At 47.0% G+C, this 25,361-nt stretch overlaps 1 protein-coding gene across 9 annotated transcripts in view; it reads right to left on the bottom strand.

Annotated features, from left to right (window-relative positions):
- Nucleotides 1–710: 710 nt before the first annotated feature.
- sbf1 (SET binding factor 1) overlaps nucleotides 711–25,361 on the bottom strand; it is a 76,690-nt gene continuing 52,039 nt past the window's right edge. For 8 of the 9 annotated variants that reach the window (XM_076076050.1, XM_076076056.1, XM_076076053.1 and 5 more), the window contains 32 exons: nucleotides 24,618–24,695; nucleotides 24,193–24,306; nucleotides 23,945–24,073; nucleotides 23,725–23,823; nucleotides 21,928–22,135; nucleotides 21,496–21,608; nucleotides 21,168–21,317; nucleotides 20,217–20,285; nucleotides 19,810–19,971; nucleotides 19,365–19,630; nucleotides 18,174–18,346; nucleotides 18,011–18,084; nucleotides 16,296–16,488; nucleotides 16,048–16,175; nucleotides 15,772–15,947; nucleotides 14,233–14,369; nucleotides 13,926–14,133; nucleotides 13,626–13,822; nucleotides 13,100–13,237; nucleotides 12,910–13,005; nucleotides 12,615–12,689; nucleotides 11,951–12,123; nucleotides 11,679–11,855; nucleotides 11,453–11,554; nucleotides 11,180–11,365; nucleotides 10,164–10,290; nucleotides 9,903–10,033; nucleotides 8,571–8,915; nucleotides 5,117–5,316; nucleotides 4,870–4,957; nucleotides 4,625–4,756; nucleotides 711–4,012 (listed from right to left, as the gene is read on the bottom strand). In XM_076076050.1, coding sequence (XP_075932165.1) covers nucleotides 3,914–4,012; nucleotides 4,625–4,756; nucleotides 4,870–4,957; nucleotides 5,117–5,316; nucleotides 8,571–8,915; nucleotides 9,903–10,033; nucleotides 10,164–10,290; nucleotides 11,180–11,365; nucleotides 11,453–11,554; nucleotides 11,679–11,855; nucleotides 11,951–12,123; nucleotides 12,615–12,689; nucleotides 12,910–13,005; nucleotides 13,100–13,237; nucleotides 13,626–13,822; nucleotides 13,926–14,133; nucleotides 14,233–14,369; nucleotides 15,772–15,947; nucleotides 16,048–16,175; nucleotides 16,296–16,488; nucleotides 18,011–18,084; nucleotides 18,174–18,346; nucleotides 19,365–19,630; nucleotides 19,810–19,971; nucleotides 20,217–20,285; nucleotides 21,168–21,317; nucleotides 21,496–21,608; nucleotides 21,928–22,135; nucleotides 23,725–23,823; nucleotides 23,945–24,073; nucleotides 24,193–24,306; nucleotides 24,618–24,695 — 4,743 coding nt within the window. In that variant the 3' untranslated portion in view covers nucleotides 711–3,913. The remainder of the gene's footprint in view (nucleotides 4,013–4,624; nucleotides 4,757–4,869; nucleotides 4,958–5,116; nucleotides 5,317–8,570; nucleotides 8,916–9,902; nucleotides 10,034–10,163; nucleotides 10,291–11,179; nucleotides 11,366–11,452; nucleotides 11,555–11,678; nucleotides 11,856–11,950; nucleotides 12,124–12,614; nucleotides 12,690–12,909; nucleotides 13,006–13,099; nucleotides 13,238–13,625; nucleotides 13,823–13,925; nucleotides 14,134–14,232; nucleotides 14,370–15,771; nucleotides 15,948–16,047; nucleotides 16,176–16,295; nucleotides 16,489–18,010; nucleotides 18,085–18,173; nucleotides 18,347–19,364; nucleotides 19,631–19,809; nucleotides 19,972–20,216; nucleotides 20,286–21,167; nucleotides 21,318–21,495; nucleotides 21,609–21,927; nucleotides 22,136–23,724; nucleotides 23,824–23,944; nucleotides 24,074–24,192; nucleotides 24,307–24,617; nucleotides 24,696–25,361) is intronic. The other variant, XM_076076057.1, reaches the window with a different exon arrangement.

Here is a 25,361-nt window from a genome sequence, read left to right as displayed (position 1 = left end):
TTGTGTTTTACCTCACATTCACCGACATGGCTTCATTCTTCCACATTTCTATCGACAAGAACGTGTACAACAATGTTTGTGTAACTCAAGTTCCGTTCATTCAGCAGGTTACTCACGGTTTGATCCATTTGATGAATTAAAAGAACGGTAACGTGTTTATGGGTTGATTTACTCGATATCAACCAAAATAGGGTATGCCGCGGCAACCCAAAGTAAAGAAAGAAGATAAACTTAAATTTTCACTTCATCAAAAGAACAAGTAACGATGTTCGGCTCCTGCTGTCCTGAAGCAGCGTGCCCTGCGCACATCTGCTACTAATTACGATGACGCAATCAACAGGTGCCAATTAACCAACCATGCAATGCCACGGTTGGCCACAAGGGGGCGCAAATACGCCAACCAGTCTAACAGCATAGTTCTTCACAATGAGGAGTTAAGTGTCCTTTTGGGCTCCTACAACTGTACAGTGACTTTGTTATGACTATCTGACAAACTCGATGACTTGTTTGACATATTTTATCATACCAAAATGTCTGTCTGAAAGAGAGCTAAAAGAATCCAAGAGGAAATTAAACAATACTCAGCTATTGTGGTGTGTGGAGGCCATTTCTAAATGCTTTTTCCACTCTAAAATGGCTCATACTTTGGGAAGATCTACAAAAATAAGGTGAAACTAATTAAAGTTTTCAATATACACACAAGACAGATGAACATTTAAACCCACAGTTTTTATTTGGATTCTAAAAACTATATTGACATGATTGACAACATAACCCGGCTCAGAAAGTCATTTCTAATAATAATTAAAAAAAGGAGAAAAATAAATAAAAAGTCTTACGTCATGTTGTGGTTAATGTTAGCTGCTGGAGAGAGGAGTACACTAGAGTGAAAAGGTGAGCTGAGTCTAACTGGATGCAGACTGCAGTCAGAACACGAGGACAGTCTTCCTACGGGCCGGTTCTGGCTGCTGCAGAGGTTCCTGCTGTCACTTTGGTCCACCTGTTCCTCAGGGATGAATTATTTTAAGCGGTGACAAGGTCACCTGGAACTTAACCATGTATGATGCTGGCTGTGTGCTTTAGCTTTCTTGGTCACCAGACCTCCAGTAAACTGTTCATGGACGCTGAAGTCGATAACCGACGGAGCAGTGATTCAGTCTGTCTGCCTGTTGGTACGACGACAATGAAAACACCACAGTATCCTTCAGCTCTGGACCTCGCTGTTAACGTTAACATCTGGAGACGGTTAGTCAGTTAAAAACATCACCTGTGAATCACTAGTTTGCAGCCCTACTTCTCTCCTTGCCATAGATGTGTGATGTAGCAGTGGACATGCAGGGTGGGTCAGTACACCGTGACATCACGGTTGGCCGTTGTTACAAGTGGATTGAAACCTTCAACCAGAGGGCATTGAACAATTAATTCCCGATAAAGTACTAAACATACAGAATACATATTAAACAATATTAGCATGTTTGGCATCTCTAAACTATTTCTTGCTACACCGTGCATAAATGGACTTTCTGACATTCTTCATTTAATTATGGAGACTGACATACAGCACATCAGGCAGCCCGACTGGGGACGATGACTCATGTCGTCACCGACTATTGAAGGAACAGCAGCCCAGTCGGCAGAACTTCCTCTGTCCACATGTATTGTGACTGTAACCTGGATCCAGAACATCCCATCAGTGTGAGCAACAGCGTCCCATCCAAGCAGCCCAGAGGCGTCCTGCTCCACTAAACACACCACTTTCCACTCCTGCATTAACGGATGGTATTGCGTAAGGACAACCGTGTTTTAAAAAAAAGAAGAAAAAACATCCGAGGGTTTACTTGTACATTTAAAAAAAAAAAAAAAAAAAGCATTAGTCACAATACAGAAATAAACAAATGGCACATTGAATTCCTAATTTAAAAATAAAGTGGTGCTTGAGGAACTTTCTTACTGAGGAGACAAGTTAAATAAATTACTACCATAAACGTTACATACAAATCTGGAGTAGTATATACAAAGGAGTTATTAGACAAAAGAAAAAAAAGAAATCTACAATTTCAAATTTGAAGTTCAACAAAGACAGCAGTAGAACCGTATTTTACAAAGCAGGGTTTGTGTTAACAAGTGTGGGTCAGAGTGGTTTGTTTGTGTGTGTGTGTGGAGGAAGGGGGGGGGGGGGGGCAGTCTGACAAACCACTGACATAAAAAAGGTGACTTGATGTTTGAAACCTTCCAGCTCAGCGTACAGTGTCTCTGCAGCTCTCTGACAGACGCAGACCGTCCATGTTCAAGCTGCAGCTGGAGGAAACAGTGGTGTGATGCTCTGAAGCAGCCTCACGCTCATGTCTGAGACACGCGAGCACAAGGCGATGTGACGGAAGCTTGTGTGTGTGTGTGTGTGTGAGACAGAGACTTTCCACGTCCCAGCATTATCAAAAGAAAAAGTACACTATTGTTCAACCCGAGTCTTATTTCCATAGTTAGACGAGACTCTCGAAACAGATGAAGCTAAATAAAACTTTTAAAAAAATGACATTATGAGCACTAAAACTACAACACAAAGCAGGTGCCCCTCTTTTAACAAATTAGCTTGAGGCTAGCTATCCTAGCTAATCTAGAGGGTACATTTCTGTGGTTAAATTGATCTGGAAAGCTTTTGGTGGCTGACACGGCTCGCACCAATACTCCGAATCCGAACATGTAACTCCAGCTAATGAAACGCTAAATTCAGACCGTCCCATCATGAAAATAAGACCTCGGTTGAAAAACACCTGAACCTTTACAAACATCCAGTTTCCGACACTGAGCACTGTGGCGAGTCCGTCTCTAAAAGAACCGTAGTCTACCCGAAGCATCCAATAATATCCCTCCACTAAAATCTTCCAGATCTCCTTCTACAGGTTTTTTTGTTTTGTTTTTTATAGATATCGCTACAAAATAAATCCCTCCCTTTTCCTTCAGCATCCCTTAAAAAAACCTGAACGTTAATAGTGGTCGTTACTGATTAGAAAATATGCGGGTAAAGAGCAGTTTAGTTTAGTGAGGAGGGGGGGGGGGGGGGTCTACTTTGTAAACACTCTCAGCGACAGTTTCACCGATACACTCAATACCTGACAGACTGGTTTGATCTCTGCGACTGAATCACATCTTTCACAGCTATATATATATATATATATATATATATGTATGTGTGTGATTTTGGAACAGAAAACAATGAAATCCTTCATGAACCGTTGAGGAGCCCCCCCCCCCTTCCCCTCGCAGCGTCAAACTCCAGCTCCTTCTTTGAACGGGCTACGTCAGGCAGTGAGCGGCAAAGACAGGCAAGCACATGTGGTCCTCGGGGTTGTTTTGGTTCCGGTAGAACCCTCCGATAGACCGGGAGCCGCCAGGCGGGCTACCTGTCTCGTGGCCGACCGTTAGCTCCTCCGTCATTCCTCCCCAGAGTGTCTATAAAAGGGCGGGCGGGGTTTTGGTAGGGGGGAGAGCGGGTTACAGGTGGAGGTTCTGGAAAGATCTTGGCGCTGGTCCAAGCGTCACAGAAATGCAATGTGCTCCAATAAAGTTTTTCACGTGCACGCGCACGTAGTGGTAAGTCTGTTGAGGAGGGGAGGGGGGGAGGTGAGACAGGCTGCAGCTACTTGGTGAGATGACAGCGAGTGGTTCTTCACGGACATTGTTGTTTTTTAGTACTTTTTCTGATATTTTTTATATAACAAAAACACTGAAACGTGGTGACGCAAAGTTATTAGTTCGACACTAGCGAACAGAACCGGGGCTTAAGTGGTGAAATCCCCCCCCCCCCCCCCCCCCCCCCGGTCCGCTGGGATCAGCTCCGTCGGCCGCCGCAGCTCGTGGGCATTCGTTCCTGGGTGCGTCGCTGCTTCTTTTCCTAAAGAGTCCCACCTCCTCTCTAGGCGTCCGACAGGCAGCTCTGGACACTGTCCATCCACAGCTGCGCATTCAGGCTGTCCTGGGCGCAGAAGTTGTACACTCGTTTGGTCGTCTTGAGCTGAAAGACAATGGGAGAGACATTAATTACAGCGATCTGCGCACATGAATGAAAACACACCGGCAAACACACGGCGGACCACAAAGAGCAAAGTGATGCCTTGCTGGATTTGAGCACGGATCAGTCCTTTTCTTGAAACACCTTCAGATTGTTATTGACACCCACTTTGAATCATCGATTCATGGTTTTATATGTTGGATTTTTTTTACTATTGGTGGAGCAAAAGCATTGAAGACGTCTCTTTGGTTTCTGGGGAAATGTTATGGACAGTTTTCAGTTTTCTGACACGATAAAGACTAAATGAGTTAATAGGCAGTTGCCAAACTGGCGAGACCGGTCTCTCCTGCTGCATGAAAAGAACTACAAACCGGAGAAAAAATGTCTGTAAAGCTTCTATCACTGGCAGTTACAATTAGATCAAATCCTTTATTTACCCCGATACAGCAGGTGGTTAAAGAGGACAACACTAAGCTGCTGTATGTACCACAATCACTTAGCTTTATTCTTATTTATCTGCTGGTGTGACTGCGGCGCTATAAAAAGGGGCAACCATCTTGGAATAATGCATGAAGATTTATGAAGATTTAAATAAATACACTACGGTGAACTTACATCGAAGAAGGCTTTCTCCTGGATGTTTTTCGGCGCTCCCATGGTGGGCGTTCCTGGAATGACGGACTCCACGTCGGCCAGCTCGATCACCCCTTTACACTCCTTGTCCTGCCTGCTCTCGTAGTATCTCAGCTGGGGACAGAGGACGTTATAAGCTCATTCTTTTGCTTTAAGAGTGTCATTCTATTGAATTTCTTCCAAGGATTTGCGGGCTTTGAACTTTGACCTTAACCCCCTTGTCTTACCTGATGCTTGGTCTTGTCCAGCACAAACCACCGCGGCTTCCATGGTTTCAATAACGCCCCTTTCTTAAACAGGATGCCTTCAAAGCTCCTGATGGGAGAATAGTCAAGAGCAAAGATGAAGAAGATGATTTTTCTGACACTGCAAACGGCCGAGTGATGTTGGTTTATGATGTAACATTAAATAAATAAAGCCTCAGAATAGAACACTGGAGCAGCCGTCCCGTCAGCGCCCCCCGTGGGTACAGACCTGTTCTCGCTCTCCGTGCTCTGGAACTGGCTGTAGAGCGTGCTGGTGCTGGGGCGGCCGGCGGCGGGCGTGGAGGTGGCGCTGGCCTCGCAGGCCAGGTTGATGGAGGATCCCCCGCCGCTCTCCTGCAGGTAGACGCCCTGAGAGCGCCGCTGGTGGCTCAGGTTGGACGACATCAGCAGCGAGCTGGAGAACGACGCCTGTGGAGGAGGCGGGAGAGACGGGAAAAGGTTCGGTGAGAGTTTGGATCGATGAACGCGCAATGCTTTACATATTAAAAACTTAACGATGGCATGCTGGGAAGCAGGAAGTAGAAATCGAAAACCTTCAGTATACTTTAACAATAGTCAGTGGTGATGAACATGTGCCTGATTTGGGTCTAAACCATCCATCCATCTATTTTCCACCGCTTATCCGGGGTCGGGTCGCGGTGGCAGCAGGCCAAGCAGGCCGACCCAGACCTCCCTCTCATCGGCAACATGTTCCAGCTCATTCTGGGGGATCCCGAGGCGTTCCCAGGCCAGCTGGGAGATGTAATCTCTCCAGCGTGTTCTGGGTCTTCCCCGGGGTCTCTTCCCAGTTGGACGTGCCTGGAAAACCTCCAGTGGGAGGCGTCCAGGAGGCATCCTAATTAGATGCCCGAACCACCTCAGCTGACTCCTTTCGACGCGAAGGAGTAGCGGCTCGACTCCAAGCTCCTTACCCTATCTCTAAGGCTGAGCCCGGCCACCCTACGGAGGAAGCTCATTTCGGCCGCTTGTAGCCGCGACCTTGTCCTTTCGGTCACGACCCAGAGTTCGTGACCATAGGTGAGGGTAGGAACGTAGACCGAGTGGTAAATTGAGAGCTTTGCCTTCCGGCTCAGCTCCCTCTTCACCAAGACGGTCCGGTGCAGCGCCTGCTTTACTGCTGCAGCCGCACCGATCCGCCTTTCGATCTCCCGCTCCATCTTACCCTCACTCGTGAACAAGACCCCGAGATACTTGAACTCCTTCGCTTGAGGTAGGCACTCCGTCCCCACCTGGAGGGAGCAATCCACCGGTTTCCGGCAGAGAACCATGGCCTCAGATTTGGAGGTGCTAACTCTCATCCCCGCCGCTTCACACTCGGCTGAAAACTGCCCCAGTGAATGCTGGAGGTCACGATCCGAGGAGGCTAACAGGACCACATCATCTGCAAACAGCAGAGAGGCGATCCCGAGACCCCCGAACCTGACGTTCTCCGCCCCGAGGCTGCGCCTAGATATCCTGTCCATGAAAGTCACGAACAGGACCGGTGACAAAGGGCAGCCCTGGCGGAGGCCAACACCCACCGGGAACGTGTCTGACTTATTGCCGAGAATGCGGACACAGCTCCTACTGCAGTCGTACAGAGACCAGATCGCCCGTTGTAACGGGTCCGGCACCCCATACTCCCGCAGCACCCCCCACAAGAATCCCCGAGGGACCCGGTCGAAAGCCTTCTCCAAGTCCACAAAGCACATGTAGACTGGTTGGGCAAACTCCCAGAGCCCCTCCAGTAGTCTTGCGAGGGTAAAGAGCTGGTCCACTGTTCCACGGCCGGGACGGAATCCGCACTGCTCCTCTTGAATCTGAGGTTCGACAAGCGGTCGGAGCCTCCTTTCCAGCACCCTGGCATAAGCCTTCGCCGGGAGGCTGAGTAGTGTGATACCCCGGTAATTCGAGCACACTCTCCGGTCCCCCTTTTTGAAGATGGGAACCACCACCCCGGTCTGCCATTCCATGGGCACTGATCCCGACCCCCATGCGACATTGAAGAGGCGTGTCAGCCAGGACAGCCCAACTATGTCAAGCGCTTTCAGCATCTCAGGGCGGATCTCATCCACCCCCGGCGCCTTGCCACCAAGGAGCCAGGGATATGGCCAGGGATATGGCCGCAAATCAAATGATACGATTACAAAGTCGATCATTGATCTCCGGCCTAAGGTGTTCTGGTACCAGGTACACTTATGAGCCACCTTATGTTCGAACATGGTGTTCGTTATGGCCAAACCGTGGCAAGCACAGAAGTCCAATAACAAAACACCATTCGGGTTCAGATCGGGCAAGCCGTTCCTCCCAATCACCCCCCGCCAGGTTTCTCCGTCATTGCCCACGTGAGCGTTGAAGTCCCCCAGGAGAACTATGGAGTCGGTAGGCGGCGCCCTTTCCAGGACCCCTCCCACCGACTCCAAGAAGGCCGGATACTCTGAACTGCTGTTTGGTGCATAAGCACAAACCACAGTAGGAGCCTTGCTCCCCGCAACCTGTAGGCGCATGGAGGCGACCCTCTCGTTCTCCGGGGAGAACTCCAACACAGCGGCGCTCAGACGGGGGCTCGTGAGTATCCCCACTCCCGCCTGGCGCCTCACCCTGGGCAACTCCGGAAAAGGACAAAACAGGTCTAACACATACAAACACCAAAGTAGGATCCTCTAATTTCTTAAGTGCCTTCTGCTTTTTCACCACAAGATGTCAGAGAAAGACATTTCCCACCATCTGTCTTCATCTTTACACCTGATTTGAAACATTCTGTCAGTAAATAAATGCTTGTTTCACGGTGACAGAGACACAGCTGGTTACTGTGAACCAGTCGATCACATCTCTTTTTCTTTTTATTGATGTAAACAGTGTGCTGAAGTCACTAGAGTGTGGTAATAGTCAACATCCGCTCTTTGATACTTAAAAAAAAAGTTCCAGACATTTGATATCCAACACACTGAATATTTAACTGCAGATCTGATGAATAAAAAAAAGTAGTAGTTGAGATCTCAGAAGATACGTGGAAGTCTTGTTCCATTCATAGAAGTTTAGGTTTACACACACAGAGTTTATCATTCAAATATTCAATTGTATGAAATCTCTTCCTTTGTTCATTATGTTCCAGATGTGACACATTAAAATCATTGACTTTGGTCACTGGTTAAAAAGAGCTGAAAAGGTTTTTATCTGAAATGGCTTCAACTGTTCGAATGAAAGAGATTTCTCTCTGGAGTCTTTAAAGATACGGCTCTCTTCAGAAATAATGCCCAACATTCGTGACATGATTTGATTAATGTGTTTTTAATTTGGTCTAGAAATAGTTTTTTCGTGAGATCAAATTTATTGTAAAAGTTGGATCCATGTTTTTCAAGTCATCTGTGCAGCATTTGAAGTGCTTTAGAGACAATTTGCGGGAAATAACATTTTTCTTATTGTCAATAACTCAAATAGTGTAAATACTAAAATGCTTAAGAAACATACAGCATGTGAACATATATGTGAGCAATATTTACACAATAATGAATCAGAATTTGTCTGTGAAAGTCCTACAATAGAGTGCAGTGTTTCCGACAGGCTGAGAATGTATTTGTGGAGGTCAAAGACCTCAGCATTGTTTGTAGAGTTGCTCTCGTGAATACAACACTGCAGAATGTCGACTGTATTTCCCGTGAAAATGAAACCGTTGGTCTCACCTTGCTTTCCAGTTTGGCCTCAGTTCTCTGTGCGGTCTTCATTTTATCCCACGTGTCCTTCCACTTCTCGGATGTCTGGCCAAGCTCCGCCTCCAGACTCTGCAGGTCCTGGAGCAGCTTGGTGATTGCGTCGGGCACCGCCTTGCTCAGGCTGTCGTAGCACGGCCACACGATGTGGCGCTGCGACTTGGGGCCGCTGCTGTCGGCTTTCTCGGGCGCCTCCTCCGCCGCGCGCTCCTGCCGGCCCCTCAGCTCCCAGTCGTAGGACGGCCCCTCTGACAGAGTCTCCTCCATGTAGAAGTCCCACACCTTCAGGTTGGAGTTGAAGGTGTACGGCCTCAGAACCTGGAACACACAATGCCTCACTTTAGAGTGACAGACTAATGGGTCTCCTTTGTGTCATTGCTTCCAAGCTGTTCATTGAATGAACTTGACTGTAGTTAGTTAAGAGTAACTAAAGCCCAGAGTTTTGGGCTGAAGGGCTTCTTAGGGAAGCATTTGGTTTTTTTTCATTAAACGGCTGGCTAGTTAGCTAGCTAGCTAGCTAATTCCACCATGATTTCTTCACAACACAAAAAGCACCACATGACAGCTGTTTTTGAATTAAAGTGTTTCAACCAGAAGAGGGCAGTCGCTATGTATATTTATAACAATACAGTTGCACTAAAATATCAAGATTTGGACCTGAATCCATCAACAACACAACTAAATACCCAGTGTGCAAAAACACAGGGTTTGATTGAGACGTTAGACCCATTTAAAAGCCTCAATAGCAACATTGTGGGGTCTTTAAAATCTTTAAAAAATATACATTTTGAGAAGTGGTGCGAGGAGAGCCTGTTCTGGATAACTTTGATGCATTGTTGTTTGTGACCTGGATTTAGGCAGGACATGGTCTCTCCTCTTTTTGGATAGCAGGACGGAATGAGAAGAAGCCGAGCCGAGGTCTGTGTGTCGGAGTGTGAGAGTCGGGTTAAGGAGAGAGAGAGGTGCGTGTGCCGTGTGGGTTTTTGTGCAGGGCATCATTGTTGCGGGGTTGTTGTGTGAGTTGCCTTATTTTTAACACTATCAGCTTGGTGGTGTTTGTGCAAGGGTTGTATAGTAAGTTCCTTTGGCTTCCATCCATTTAATCTTGTATATTAAGTCTGTGTAAGACTTCAGCATAACACTGGAGGGGGGATGCCCCTCCCAATTGCCATCTGGTAATTGGCACACTGTAACTACCCATTTCTTCTGTTTACTGTAGCTGGTCACTTGCAGTCACTGTGAGGCCTTATATCATCTCAAAAGCTAAAAGGCTGGTTCAAGTGTGTGTCGAGAACGCGCACTCACCTCCTCGTCTTCAGGAGAGAACATGTAGTTGTAGAAGACGGGTGTTTTCTTGTTGAGTCGGTCGATGTAGTCCCACACGGACTTGCAGACCTGAGGGCTTTTCCTCTCTCCTTTCTCCTCATACAGCACTCCTGCGCACACGCACACACACACACACACACACACACGGCTCGTCAGGAACACTGTTATCTACGACTATGAGTTTCTGAAGAGTTACTCGAAACAAACAACAGCATTTTAGAGACTTGGGAATGTTCTCACCCAGCTCGATGCGTTCGTAGTCGGAGTCGAGCAGGAAGGTGCGGAAGCGGTTGGACACATGGTGGTAGGCCAAGAACTTCAGGTAGTACTGACTGAACTCAAACTCCATGGGGAACTGCAGGTGGATCTGAGGGTGGGGGGAGAAAGGGATTCATAGGTCAGGGTTACAGTTGAAAAGGGGGACGGCGACATGGTTCGGACTGCATACATGCTCGTGTTCACACATACAATGTTGCGCAGTCATACATTTTGGGCTGGGTCCAGACCTTTGCATCCGCCCACTCAATAGTCATCTAAAGTCCAAGTCAGTAAACTTGATTTGTCTGGCATCATGACATGAAACAGCTGTTTCTAGATTAATAAGCTGAAATAGCCAATGAGCTCTGGGGGGCTAACACCGTTGTCAAGAGTTTGCTTCACAGCCTGTCCCTCTTCCTATTCTTGACAAAGGTGCTACGTTCGCACTGCACACAGGCTGAACAGAGAGCGGAAACAACCACGACACCGCCGTCTGATGTGTGGGACAGCAGGGGCCACTGACGATAAGTGAAGCCGCACTTCCTGCATGTGATAAGAGGGCAGAACCCACGTCACTGATCGGCAAAACAGGAAATAAAGTCGGAAGTACAGGTAGACACACACAGCATTGGACATAAACACGGTAAGAGGAAAACATATGTATCATTACACACTGCTTCTAGGCTCAGCTGTTATAATGTTGTGTTGTCCTTATTGTCTTTTCTGTGTTAGTTGTTCATTTTTCAATTATATTTTTCATACACAAATTCCTTGTGCGTGGACTGAGGATTTAAAGTGCATTATTTAAATAAACCTACCGGTATTATCAGTCGGATTCTGATCTTCATGTGTTCTTAAATATAATTTGCATCGCAGCAATAAAGCAGTAAAGATACCGATATCTGCGGACCTCTGACCTTCCATATCTCTTTTTAAAACAACAGTATTTCTGCTGTGAAAAAAAGGCAGAAGCCTCAGAGGCTGCGCTGCAGACCCACCTGGTGTACGCAGTCCAGGAACTGCAGGAAGACGGGGGTGAAGCCGCTGCTCTGGCTGCCCAGCGTCTGCGCTCCGCGGTGGCTGAACCGGTGGCCGAATGACAGCCACTCCTTCTCCACCAGCAGCCGGAAGCCGTCGACCGTGCGGTAGTACGGATCAGACAGCAGCTGCACCAACGACACCACCTGTACACACAGAGCGCCGTGTCAGTCTTGAGCCTCGCTCACAGTTTCTTTCGGAATAAAGCCGAAGCTTCTGCATGCGAGTCAAACCTGCGTGGTGACGTCCCAGCCGTCCTCCAGGCTAACCATGACCGACGAGCCCGTATCCAGGAGCTCCACCACCAGCACGGACACCTGCAGCACCCTGTGTAGCTGCACACACACACACACACACACACACACACACACACACACACACACACACACAAGGGTAAGAACAACGCCCGAAGGTCACAGAATGACCGCTGCTGCATGCGCTGAAGCGGGGAACACTAACCAGAGCCATCCACTCCGACTCCTCCAGGCAGCGCAGGAAGCTCATGTTGGGATCAGAGGTCGAGGAGCTCGGCACGCAGGCCTTCATCAGCTTCTTGAAGCTGTTCTTCACCTGCCGCACGTCGCACACCTCGATGGGAACCACCTCCCACTGCTGGAACGAGTCCTGCTTCCCGCCCTGAACGCAACGACACCGTCCAAGTCAATACTGCTAATCTTTTTCCAGCCCTTCATCACAGTTGACCCCGAAAACATCAGCGTGTCTCTGGTTACCTTGAGCTGGGCCTTGTCTCCGATGATGTAGAGGTAGGCCTTCTGCTGGCGGAGAAACAGCGCCTCGCTCGGCCCTCCGTTGGGTTGTGGGGACTCCTTTCCTGCCAGACGCGTTCCCACGTCTGCGTTGTAGGCACTTAGGCGCCCGCTGCCCCGGATGCTGCCCCATTTACCTGCAATAAACACACAAACACACACACACACAGTAAGGTAGAGTCTTCAGAAGAATCGCGACATGAAAACGGAAATGTCAGAGCTGATATGGAAGTCTTGTCCACTTTAAACAGCCATTAAAAGATCGGAATGATCCTTTAAAACACACCGACGTGTATAACGTCCTCAGCTACTGATAGCCATGCTGTATATATCGAGGCAGAAATGACTGAAAAGTACCCAGCCCAGCTCATTACGTCTAGCTCAGTGACGGCTACATTATGACGTCGACTCTGATTGATTCTTCCCTCTGTTGAATGTCAGCAGCAAACAGGAAACGACAAACAAGACGTCAGACAGCAGAGCTGCGGCAGCAGCATGCACTAACAGCACACCATTAGTCCGCGCAGACAACACGGAACCACGGCAAACACACTGACACTACTGTTAGAGAGATCTGATTGGTTAGACAGGAGTGGAGGGATGTGGGTGGGGGCGTGGCCTACTGTACCTCTAGGAGGGTTCTTGGCCTTGCCAGACCCTTTGGGCTGAGAGAGGGAGATGACTTTCGCCCTTTGACCCAGAGCTGAGGTCAAACGACAGAGACGACCAGTTAACCAACAACGCCACACAATGGAGGATGGTTTCACATACACACACATTCATCATCCTCCTCCTCGTCGTCCAGTCCCAGTTTCAGTGACAAATTTAAAACACAATTCGTTCTGAAACCAGGAACTGCAACAGACTAAAGCTAACAGAAAAAACGACAGGAGCACTGTGGGACACGCACACACACATCTTACCTCCTCTGCTGAAGGTTCCGGGAACATCCTCCTTGGTGCCCATCACCTGCTTCATCAGAGCGCCGATCTTGGGCTGCCTCAGCTTGTCTGAGGAGTCTGTGGACGGGAGAAACCCATCAGCCATGTGACCCCACAGTCCGAGTGACAAGTAACATGTCGTGTGTGTGTGTGTGTGTGTGTGTCCACCCACCAGAGGTGCTCATATGAGTGGAGGTGAAGCCGCTGAGTGTGTTCCTGCCGCTGCTCTCGCTGTAAGAAGGCATGGAGCTGATGATGGCCTGCAGGTATTTCTCCTGCTCCAGACTGGTGGAGTCGGCCTGCGAGGGCCCTGCACAGAAAAGACAAATTAACCAACCTTTATGCTTCACGCTATGATATGCTTTTTGTTAGTTACATTTTGTTGCAAATCTTTCTCTAGATCTCAAGGGAAAGACAAAAAAAATACATCTTATCATTTAATCGCATCTTTTCCAGGTAATATCTGGACCGCTAGGGTCAGAGTAACAGCTTGTCATGACCTGTGACACCTGTATTCCTTACTACCGGTCGAGTCAACGCAGCTAACGTCTAAAGGCCTGGTGAGGGCATGTGTATGAAGCGGGGAGTTTCCAAAAAATAACCGGCCAACGTCTCCGGGAATAAAAACAAAAAAGGGTTCAGCACACATTTAATCAACAAAGTGCCTAAAATAGATTTATGTTTTTTCTTTTTTGTACCTGAAGCAGGGGCGTTAGGGGACTTGAAGAAGCCCACCACCCCCTTCGCATGGAGGCCTGCAGATCGCAGCAGGACGGCCTTGGTTCGCGGATTCCTCCAGCAAACCACGGGGAAGCGATTCTGCCGGTAGCAGCGGCAGATTCTCTGGATGGTCGTGTCTGGGATGCTCTGAGGCACAATCAGCAGGCCCGGGTAGCTGTGACACACACACACACACACACACACACACACACACAGTGTGTTAAGCACTGGAGAAACAACCCCTCTTCTCTGTGTGCTGTCCTCCGGCGGGCTCCCACCTCCTGCAGACGGTGTACATGCGGTTGACGGTCGAGATGCGGAACGGCTCGTTTTTCGAACGCGTCAGGCTGTTACTGAGCGTGCCCAGGCCCAGGCGCTGGTAGTCCCGGCAACAGGCGCGCTCCACGACGTTGCTCATGGTCTGCCTGTCGGACGAGCGCATGGTGGAGGAGAGGGTGAGGGAGCTCTGGTCCACTTCCTCTGAAACTATGGCATAAGACACAGAGAACTGTGATGTCAGCCCACTGCACAACGATGTAAAAGAAAAAATCAAAGAAGGTCTGACAAAGAGCGCAAAGCGATTACCTGAGATTTCATCCTCGTCCAGCTCTGACTGGAAGCTGCTGCGGTTCTCCCAGGTGGGGGGGGAGTACTTCTTCCTGGTCACATACTGCCGGCCGATGGTCCTCTTGGCACTCTTCACCAGGTTTTTGGAAAGTGTCCTGACGAGGATAAGGGGGAAAAAAGGGAACGTTAGGCCATACATCGCTGTGCTGATTCAATAGCGTGTCCACTTCCTTTCGGGTTTTTCGTTCAGATTTGAAGCGGTGTCCAGACATTCACATGTCTGAATGGAGGGTTTTTAGCACACACAAAGAGCAGAGATGGAAACAACAGAGCCGATAAAACGGCTGCCACATTTTCCACTGATTAAATATTCAACTGCTGCTCCCATGCTCCTTTTTATTCTCCAGAAAGGAAAGCGTGTGTGTGTGTGTGTGTGTGTGTGTGTGTGTGTGTGTGTTGGGAGGGGAATGAGAGTTGGTTGCTGAGACTTTGAATAAAGAGGTGACAAATAAAAAAGAACACAGAAAGGAAACTATATCAAAACATAAAGTCACATTGTGGCTAGACCGGGTCATTAACCACTATATTATATTCATCCAGAAAATGATAACAAACCGAGAGGATTACTTTATAAAAAGGTGAAAGATAACAGCAATCTTTTCTCAATGCATCATATTCATGAACGTGACAGGATGCAGCCAGTGTGAACTCACTCCCTGCAGACCTGAGAGCATGTTTTCACACTCGCACCCCAGGCGTGATGCACTCTGACAGAGGAGACTGGACACTATGATGCACATGGACCACATAACAAGCGGCGCTTTACAATGATGCAGCTTCTGTAGCTGCAGGAAAACCCTCCCGTTTGTGCACACACCAGTTCACACGGCCGAATCACAAGGGAACTGGCTTCTGTTTACAAACTGACATGTACTCATGCAAATCCTGATTGATTTTAGCTCTGACTGGTTTTAACTTGTTTAAACTGACTAGTGTTGTATCATATGAATTTTATTATTTTTTCATATCGTATTATTGTGTTTCTAAAAAAGGTTAGTTTTATTGATACACCTATGAACTTATGTCTCTCTTGAAAATGAGATCTTGATCTCAACCTCATCATATAAAGTGTATATTTTAATGTAGCGGGTCAACTGAGTTCACTGATCCTCACATTTGAACATGTGACTGATGAAATCTGGTACCATAAGCCTTTAAAACAACTCCAAACACACATGATGTAAACAAGCCTCTGGCTTCATCACCTAGGTTACATAATACGCTGTGACTCTTTATGACCTTCAGCATGGTGAAGTATGGGGTGCGCATTCTTGAGCTTGTGGTGCGAATGAATAACCTGGTAAATGCAACAGCTGTGAAGCATCATCACTGAGTTACTGTAATGAAACGCTCTGTGCTGACCCACGAGATGCTATGAGTCGGTTCCTTGATCGACGCGGTGCTCGTGTTGCTGATGGATGGCTCCAACTAGCAGTCTTTGTAGTTCTTTCGTTTCTCTTGCATAAAAACATGTGTTCTACATGGAGGGCTCCTTACTTGAGGGACTGGTTCTTGTCCTTGGTCTTGTGCTCCACCACCATCTTCCCGCACTGACCCATGGTGAAGGCGAAGGTCCCCTGGACGTGCTGAGGATAGCGCAGCTTGTGCATGTGCTTCCTAAAAACCTCGGCCAGGTCTGAAGCGACCTCCTCGTCGAACGCAATCTTCATCAGCTGCAGGGGCAGACAGAGAAAAGAAAACAGGTGAAATCTGGGAAAGGAGTACGAGAGAGGAGCCGGATATTTGCTATGGGAGTTGAGGATGTGAGGGTACCTGGAAGGTGCAGGACCGTAGCTGGAGCCCCTCCTGGACAAACTGGTCCATGGGTAAAGTGACGGAGATCCTTTTCTCCTTGGTCAGAGAGGCGATGGGGAACGAGCGAGTCACCACCTGCTCACCCACTGCAGGAGACACGCAGACAAAGAACAGGGTTTAGAGAACCCACAGACCTGACATGGAAGCTTTCACAGTTTGTGTGTGTGTGTGTGCGTGTGCGTGTGCGTGTGCGTGTCATCTCTCACCCAGCGGGTCGTTGGGCGTGCCTTTGAAGATGAGGCGGTAGGTGGTGAGGAAGATGGCGCCCTCGGCAGGGAGCAGGGGCGGACCTCCCATCAGCCCCGTGGCCTCCTCGCGGCCGTCGGGGATCAAGTGGACCCGCATGCCGTCCATCACCAGCTCCTCACCGGGCAACAGCATCGGCCTCAGCAGCTTGGGCTGTGCAGAGATAGAAAGAGCGGAGGGAGATTAATCATAAAGATTCTTTAGCCAAATATTTCCATAGCAACAGTTTAATATAATTTAGCAATTTGTCATTGGATCTCGGACTGTAAAAACCCTCAAATCCTCCCGATATTTCAGTTTATTTTGGGAGGATAATAAAGCTGCACAGTGATGCACTAAATCGACCCTGATAGTGTTCATTTAAAACCCTCTAGTCCTGTGGTTCCAGGACCCCACAAGGGGTCTTCAGTTGAATCCAAGGGGTCAGGAAAAGTAGTTTAAAAAAAATTAATAATAAAACTAATCCTTCCTGTATAGTTAAACATGGTTTACTTTGACCCTTTCACGTCTTTGAAAACGGTCTAACATGCTGCTCTTATTAAATGTGACACCTGCAACTGTAATATACAATAACACATAAGTAATTGTGCATATATATATATATATATATATATTTCATGGCCACTCATCAAAATGTCATGCGTTCACAAGCATGCTGAGGTTACTGACTGGATGATGACCTGCACTGTTTGTGAAGTTTAGCTAATGTTGAAATGATCGTTGCATAACACACAGCATGATCTGGGATTGGTGGGATCTTGGCACAAACGATAAAAAATAGATAAATACACAGACTGCATAATAATATTCATTTGGGTGTGTTTATGCGATGGGACATTCACTTTGGTATTTCTTAAAAAACAAGGACTGTCGTGTTTTGAGCGGTCCCCGAGGATCAGAGGCTCGATCACAGAGGCCTGTGTGGGCTGCTGAGCTCTTCTGAATATCAACAGTATGAAATATGAAGCTGGCTTTGTCCTCAGATCATTAAATCACTTCCTGTTCCCCCCAGCGGGGCCCAGAGAGCTTCCTAAGGAACTCCACCTCTGATAGGAAATGAATTACAACTCCGGTAACCTGTTTCCTAATCTGTTACGCAACACCTACTGCCACACATGACTGCCCTCCGGCTGCAGAAAAAAGGGCGGAGTTTCCTCTGGAGGCATTTAACTGCGAAGACCTCAACGGTTACAAATTGTGTGTTTCTGCTCAGCCCATGATCTAATATCCACTAGCTAAACGGATCCTGAAGCTCACGACAAAAGAAACTGCTGATGGGACATTGTGAGGTCAGATGCAGGGAGGAAAGACATTCCCGGGGGGGCGGGGGAATGAGCACAAGTCTTTAGTGGAATGACAAAGCATGTCACGTTAAGCCCCGCGTAGCCACTGACACACTGCACGCAGGACTAACAGCACCCTTCAAAATGAAGGCACTCAGCTCCGCGGGGCCTCGGAGAAACCAAACGGCACATCAAGGCAGAGCAGTCAACCCGGCATGCACTGCTCGGAGCGTGCTTGCGAGTCACGCGGTTTCTGCCTCTGGCGGACAGACGTACCTGCTGTGACACTGTGAGCCTGCGCTGCGGGGATTGGTGGAGAGGGGAGTGGGCGGGGCTGGCTGGGGTTCTGCGCGGCCTTTGTCCAGCGGAATGTAAAAATAGGAATTGGTTACCTTTTGGATCGGAGGCAGTCTCTTGCTCTCCCTGTGGACTGCGTCCAACGTCTCGATGTGCATCTGAACGATGTCTGCAAGGAGACGGACAGAAGGACGGAGACGGAGATCAGAGGTGAGAGATCACAGTGAGTGAGTGTGACGGGTGCTGGTGTCTCCGTACCTGGTATCATGGTGTGGAGGGCCTTTAGGTGCTCGTTGGTCACGCCGCTCTCGTTGCACACTTTGTCCACGAAGCGGTTGATGAAGCGCACCACCGAGTTCGCCACGTCGGAGCTCTCGGCGTCTTCGAAGCCACTCTCCGTGTCGTAGCTCTCCGCCATGCTGCCTGCAATACTACAAGACCAAAAAAAACCTTTATGTTTCCAAACTCTAAAGGACCCGCTTCAGAAGGAAACGAAGCTGTGTCTGAGCTCAGCTTCATGTGTATTGTTCTTTATATGCATGTGATGTAAAGTATAGCCACCTCATGTCCTCACACTGAACAGCTTGTTTATGGAGATCTTGGATAGCTTTGATTAAATGTGGAACTTCTTTTTTTAGTAGTTAACGTTTCCCATGAGGATAAATTAATATTGAATGAAATGATCTTCACTTTACAGATTACAGATGGTGAATAATGGCGGTTTCATCACAATGAGAGTCCTTGGTTGCCCAAAAGTTTGTTTTTTTTACAGACAACTTGGGATCTTAAAATAAATATTCATATTCATGAATGTAAAGAGATTTTAAACTAAAGCTCAGTGTTTAAAAAAACAAAACACTTATCAGAACATGCTATATTTGATCACTTTAAAAATAAAGTTTTATTTTCCTGCTATGGCCATTTTCAAGATAAAAATGACATTTTACATTTTAGCATATATCAACTTTCAGTGGAATTGTGTCATTACGATATGAACATGGTTTATAAAATGATTTTGTCCAAATGAATGATTCTCAGCGACATTTAATAATGCAGTAAGATAATTGGTTATGGAACAGTTTTGTCTGAAATAACGATTATTGCTTTCAACATCAATGTGATTATTTTATTTCATTTATTTATTTGTGTTAGCAATAAGGTTATAGTGACTTTAACTATGAGAAGGTGAGTCTATACTTATCCTTTACAGGACTAGCTGAACATTTCTCTCTTTTAACTCTGATCCCCTTTGGGTTTCTTTAAGATTATCTTAGGGCTTTTATTGATGTTATTAGAAGAGCTGGAGAATGACAGGAAAGGGGAGAGAGTGAGGGAACGCCACGCAGCAAAGGACCGCGGGTCGGAACCAAACCCGCCGCTGCCAAGGACTCTGCCTCCGTGGGCTAAATCCTCTGCCAAGTCCCTACGAAGGCTGACAGCCGGCCGTACCTGTTCGTGACGTAGCTGTTGCTGACGCTCTCCACGTCTGCAAGGCCGGTGGTCCTCAGCAGGCGGTTCTTGCTGGTGTCCAGCGGCAGCAGCAGGTAGCTCATCCTGTTGGCGTAGTGGATGGCCTGGCTGAACACCGTGCTCTCCTCCTTCTGCACGCGTTCCATCTGCATCTCCTTGCTGAGCGTCGGCCACAGCCGGCTCTGCTCCGACGCCAGCTCCAGGGCGCTGATTTCCCTCCCGTCGCCCGACCCGTCCGGCTGCTCCTGAGAACCAATCAGAGAGAGGCTCGTTAGTTATTCATCATCCGAGACAAAAATGACCCTCAGCTCAGCAGGTTGGGGGACTGACTCAGTCTAGATTTATTCCAAGAAATTCACCCAAACTTTTTACATCACTTCTTTGTTCACTCTGGAACCATATGGAGTGTGACGTAGGTGCTCACATGGTTGTTCTGCTGCTCTCCCTCCTCTGTCTCCAGGTACAGAGCTCTGATGTGGTTCTGGACATCGCTGTAGAACATGGCCTCCCAGAAGTGCATGGTGGTCCACACTATGTGCTCCTGGACGCAGCTGTAGGCAAACTGAGTGATGCCTGCGCCCATTTTCTGTCAGGCAAACACAGGGAGAGACTTTTATGAGGGGGACCAGCCACTTGGAATGACATTCAGATCTGTAGAATTCATGTTCAGACAAAGACATTCCACCAACCTCAAAACAGCCCTCACTCAGTTAAATGTAAAACCACGACGGGGATCACTGGATTTTGAATGGCTTAATGGGTTCTTTGCTGTGCTTGAGGCTGATTTGGGGCAATGTGGAATGACTTTGGTGACGCTAGTTATGAACTTACTCTGCAGAAGGCTGTGACCAGTGGAAGGAGGGCAGCTGCAATACCGTGTTCATCTATATGTGAGCAGTCCTGAACAGAAATAAAGAAGCAATGAATGATGTGACAGCTTGCAAACCATAAAACACAATTGTATTTAACATCTGACGCTCGTCATTGGACTATTCATTGTATCTGCTTTAAATACAGATAGATCTTGTATGTTAGATCTTGTAAATGACTTCTCCTTTAGCATCATTAAAGTCCAACTGAAACTACAGAACTGATCATTTTATGGCATCATTTTTAAGTAAGACCTTTGGTCGTGGGAGAATTATGAGACATCTGGGCACAGACCAGCAAAAGGCCCCACCACCTCTCCTACACATAGGAGCAACACACTCAGGGTCTACAACTGTTCCTATAAAAGCCTCTTTTTGTTGTTGTTTTGTGTCCTTTTGTAGTCGTTAAGCATATCTCTGTGTTTTGTGTCACTTTGTAATTGTTTGGTCTTTTTGAAGTTATTATTTGTCTGTGGTTGTTTTGCACCTTTAAGTAGTCATTTGTGTCTCTTTGTAGTTGATTTGTGTCTCTTTGTAGTTGTTTTGTGTCTCTTTGTAGTTGTTTTGTGTCTCTTTGTAGTTGATTTGTGTCTCTTTGTAGTTGATTTGTGTCTCTTTGTAGTTGATTTGTGTCTCTTTGTAGTTGTTATGTTTCTATTTTGCGCCTGGGCCTGTGCACAGTACGGCCGTTCAGTAAATCATCCATGACTTTGGTGATATTCTGGCTTTTCCAAATTTGCTATTTGTTGACCAAATACATGAAAAGCTGACATGGCATTCTAATCCTCATCTGTTTATCTCTATGTTTTCTTGCCATGCTTCCGTTTGTCATAGCAGTTTGAAGACGAACATCTCATCAAGTTTTTTTGCTGTACTATTGATTTCAGTGACATTCTAGTATTTGCAGACTCACCTGTAAGGTGCAGTTCAACATTCGGACAATGTAGTCAAACTGCTGGTCATCCAGCACAGCTCGGTTCTGCAGGACGTGCTGATTGAGCTCCTGGGTCAAACAAACCCGGGCTGCCCGACCCTTCAACGCCCGCAGCACAGCCGGCATCAACTGGACAGAGGAGATGAAAATAACCGCAACAGCTGAATCACACACATAAAACCAACAGGACAGATTACACGTTTTGAGGTAAACAGAGGTAAGTTAAGTTGCTGAGGGACAAGACACTTACAGGTTTAGGAGCAAAAATGAACCGTTTTGTCATGAGTCAGGAATGAGTCACTCTTACCTTCTTGGCCTCCAGCATCTTGTTCTCGAAGATGTACGTGATGCAGTTCCTGACCACCTCCAGCCTGCGGGCACTGTTGGCCATCACGCTGCCGTTCCTGTCCACGGTGTCTCCTGTGGAGACGCCATAGAAGTGATCAGACCCTCGTTCATCACTGCGACACCAAGCTCAACCCCATTAAACACACACTGTGAGACAGACTGTCGGGAGGGAAAAGTTCACACAGGAAGTTTGAGGTGAAAGTGGAGGTATTGAACTGTCAAACCCAACACCCGCTGCCTTGCAACAAACTTTTGTCAGGTGTTTAGCACTTTCTTAACACCTGCACACTGCTTCTTATTTCATTTGATCCATTTTCAAGACCTGGAATTGAGCAAATTACCAACTCTCACACACAAAAAACAATCATTCTCAGTCCTCTCCCCAGCTCACCCAGTGGGGGCCCAGATGGCACCATGCCCTTGAGCTCCGCCTTGACCACAGGAGGTGCAGTCTTGAGCTTGGCGGCGGCGTGGTCGATGAAGAGCTGCACCGCGACATCGTCCATCGTGGGGAACGGCGACCGATTCTGTGCAGTGTTCTGGCTGTTTTCCGACGGTCGCTGGACTTTGTGCATCGCAACGGCGGGGTAAGGATTCTCCTAGAGGGAGGGAAAGACGGAGAGAGAATAAGAAAAAACGGGGTCAACAGGGAAAACTGAGAGAGTGAGATAAGAAAAGCAGAGAAGTGACTTAACGAAAACAGAGCTATAAAAAAGGAGGATATGTCTCACTCTATTAGTTATTAGAGACGCAGGACTCAACAATAAGCTTTGCCCGATTGCACGGGGCAAGTAAAATGGCACGTCAGGCTAGTACAGACCTGGGCACCTGCGGGACGTCAATGGGAAATTAAGAATAAAAAGTAAATAATTGTACAACATGCACGGAATACAGCTGCATTGCTTGTATTTTCAAGGTAACTGCTTCTGTTTTTTTATCTCAAATTACGTACGTTAGTACATTCGTGGATGTGTGCGAGCAGCAGCGTCACTGCAATCCCAATACCAGCAGTGTCGGCAGCCGGACTCGGCCCGACGTGTTTCTTCCGGCATGCCGAGCTTACGCCAGAGCTGGACCAGGTCATTTTGGCTACCTGAGATGTGTTGACTGATGCAGAGCGGACACGGACACCTGAGGCTTTGCTAGCTAAGCTGCAAAATCAACATGCGCAGAAGACCTACATATGTCAACAAGCATTCTCCGTGATGAAGTTTAATTAAACCAGATCCAGATCCTCCCTCACTGACGATCACCTGTCAGCTGTCCTTCACATATCACCTCCCACATTCAACCTGACTTTACTGCACTCGTTCACTGAACTGACAAACAGAAAATGAGGTCATTGGACGACAAACAATAGTGATAAAAGTACTAATTTATCAGAAACATGATCCCTGTCAGTGTTTTACTATTATATATGGATATTACAAATGTATATTTGTTTGGATCATTATTCCTGCTGCAGATTTTAACTCCTTTATACACTGTTGTTCAGTTTGGGTAGTTAGGAGAGGTTTGACAAATTATAATGTGCAAAGTAACTAAAGCTGCCAGACAAATGTAGTGGAGTAAAAAGTACAATATTTCCCTCTGAGATGTAGTGGAGTGGAAGTACAAAGTTGAATAAAATAGAAATACTCAAATAAAGTACCTTGAATTTGTACATACAGTAAGTACAGTACTTCAGCAAATATACTTAGTTACATTCCACCACTGATCATAATATTTACTCTAACCACTCACAGCTTATCAAAACCATACAATTTACTATTTATAAGGAGGCGGAATAATAAAGAGCAGGATTGATTTCAGTCTATTGGTCCAGATAGATAGATAGATAGATATAGATATATCGATGGAAATAGCAACAGAGTGAGCCATCGTGCTTCCTTTAACTTTATATATATATGATATCCTCTAAAAAATAAAGCAATTTGTGTTGGGGTAAGTAACAATCGACTTTGGTCAAGAAGATTTCTGACCAAAAAAACATTAACGTTGAACCGTGCAGCAATAGAAAAAGGAAAAGAAAGAAAGAAACTGGGCCAAAAAAGTCACAGAGAAGAGTATCACAAGAGGAAACTGATGAGACAAAAGGAGGACTAACAGGAAACCAGCAGAATAAGGGATAAGTGAAGGGTATTCATTGAGAAATGCCATTTGTCATCAGTTTGCTGCGAGAACATACATTTTTGAAGAGCTGCTCAGCCAGTTCCTTGACGTGGTTCATGACTTTGTGCGGACAGGCCTCCTCTTGTCGTATCCGCTCAACGTGGTTGGCCACCAGCTGTGGAAACGGGACAAAGAAGTTATCCTTCATATCCGAGCCGTGTTGCGTTCAATCACCCTCAGTCAAACGGGAGAAAAACAAAAAGGTCTAGCTGTGCACAATGCGCTGACAGACTCACGTCATCGAACATGTCGGTGGCTCTGTAAGGAGGCCCTCGCTCTGACACGAAGCCTGCGAACGCCATGCCGTCCAACACCTTCATGAGGAAGTCGTCCTCCGTCAGCGACCTCTGACCCAGGAAGGCAGCCTGCGGGAACACACGTCACACTAATCTGATACCGACCTCTCATACAGGCGCTCTTTTCTCTTTAGAACACACAGGCGATTGGTTGGAGGGGTTAATGGTGTGCAGTATTCTTTACAGACCTTATGGAAGCGGATCACCGGTTCTGGGTGAATGCGGATGATGTGTAAACACCAGCGGTAGCCCTGGAAGAGCCGAGCGAACAGCCACAGGAAGACTCCCCGGATCTCCTTGTCCTGGAACACACAGTCAAGTTAAAGTACACACAAACAAACCGAAGGAATGACGGAATGAGGAACTGAACAGGACACGGGGTCTGGAAACAATCCTGGACCCGCAGATTTAATCCAGTTACATTTTTGACCTTTCAACACTCTCTTCATGGCAACAAGAATGAAACGTAAAATCTACCCTGCTAGTTAGACACTAGGCCTCTCAGAGCAGCAGTGTACAGATTTAGGGTTTTTTAAAACCTCAATATAAATGTAAAAATATTTTGGGATTGTTTTTTAGAACAAAGCTGCTGAGAGTAGAGTGGTTTTCTTACCTGGATCTTGAGCGCGGAGGGTTGCGTGGAGAGTGGGGGAAAGGCTTGATCAGCGATTTCCAGCTCTGGATCCAAAACCTACACACAACAAACACAAAAACACCTCAGTAACGTAGACCAGCGGGCCAGTAGAAACCTACCAGGTATGGCCGAGGACAGGATCAAACCACTGTGTGATGAATTTAAAAAATGGTGGTAATCCACAGAATACGCGTTTCCTGTTAACCGTACAGTTTAGTTTGGTTTCATTTGCCACATTTTAGGAGCAAACTTGACTTTGCTGCACGAACCCGTCTACTACTACGACTATTACCATTCTTTTCAGTACAAACACAAATATTCTTCAAGAAAACAATTGCTGGTCTGGCTATTCATATGGGTCACCAATGAACACAATAATATAAGGCTCATAAAAAACTCTGATGAGTTATTATTTGTGCCTTTGAATGCCTTTTATTCGAGTCATTTTAGTAGAGATTTGTCTTAATACGGTCAGTTTTTGCTCAAAAGCTCGAAGAAAAGTTCAGTTTTTTTATGTCTAGCTCTACGGAAAACAAAACCATTTGGAGAGGGTCACTACCAGCGGGAACATATCCAGAACACTACCTTGGAAACAGCCTGTGGTCTTAGGCCACTGCATGAAAACCAAATCAGCTAAGTGGAAGGAGAGCACAGCAGCTAAGCCCCGACTCATGGTTGCTGCCCAACAACCTGCAGCATCGAGTCTCCAACGACCTTCAACCA

The sequence above is a fragment of the Anarhichas minor genome, unplaced genomic scaffold (assembly GCF_050575085.1).
Source record: "Anarhichas minor isolate MPS153535 unplaced genomic scaffold, ASM5057508v1 ptg000055l, whole genome shotgun sequence".
NCBI lineage: Eukaryota > Metazoa > Chordata > Actinopteri > Perciformes > Anarhichadidae > Anarhichas > Anarhichas minor.
Note: the sequence above shows the minus strand (reverse complement) of the source record. Positions and strands in the feature narration are given on the sequence as shown.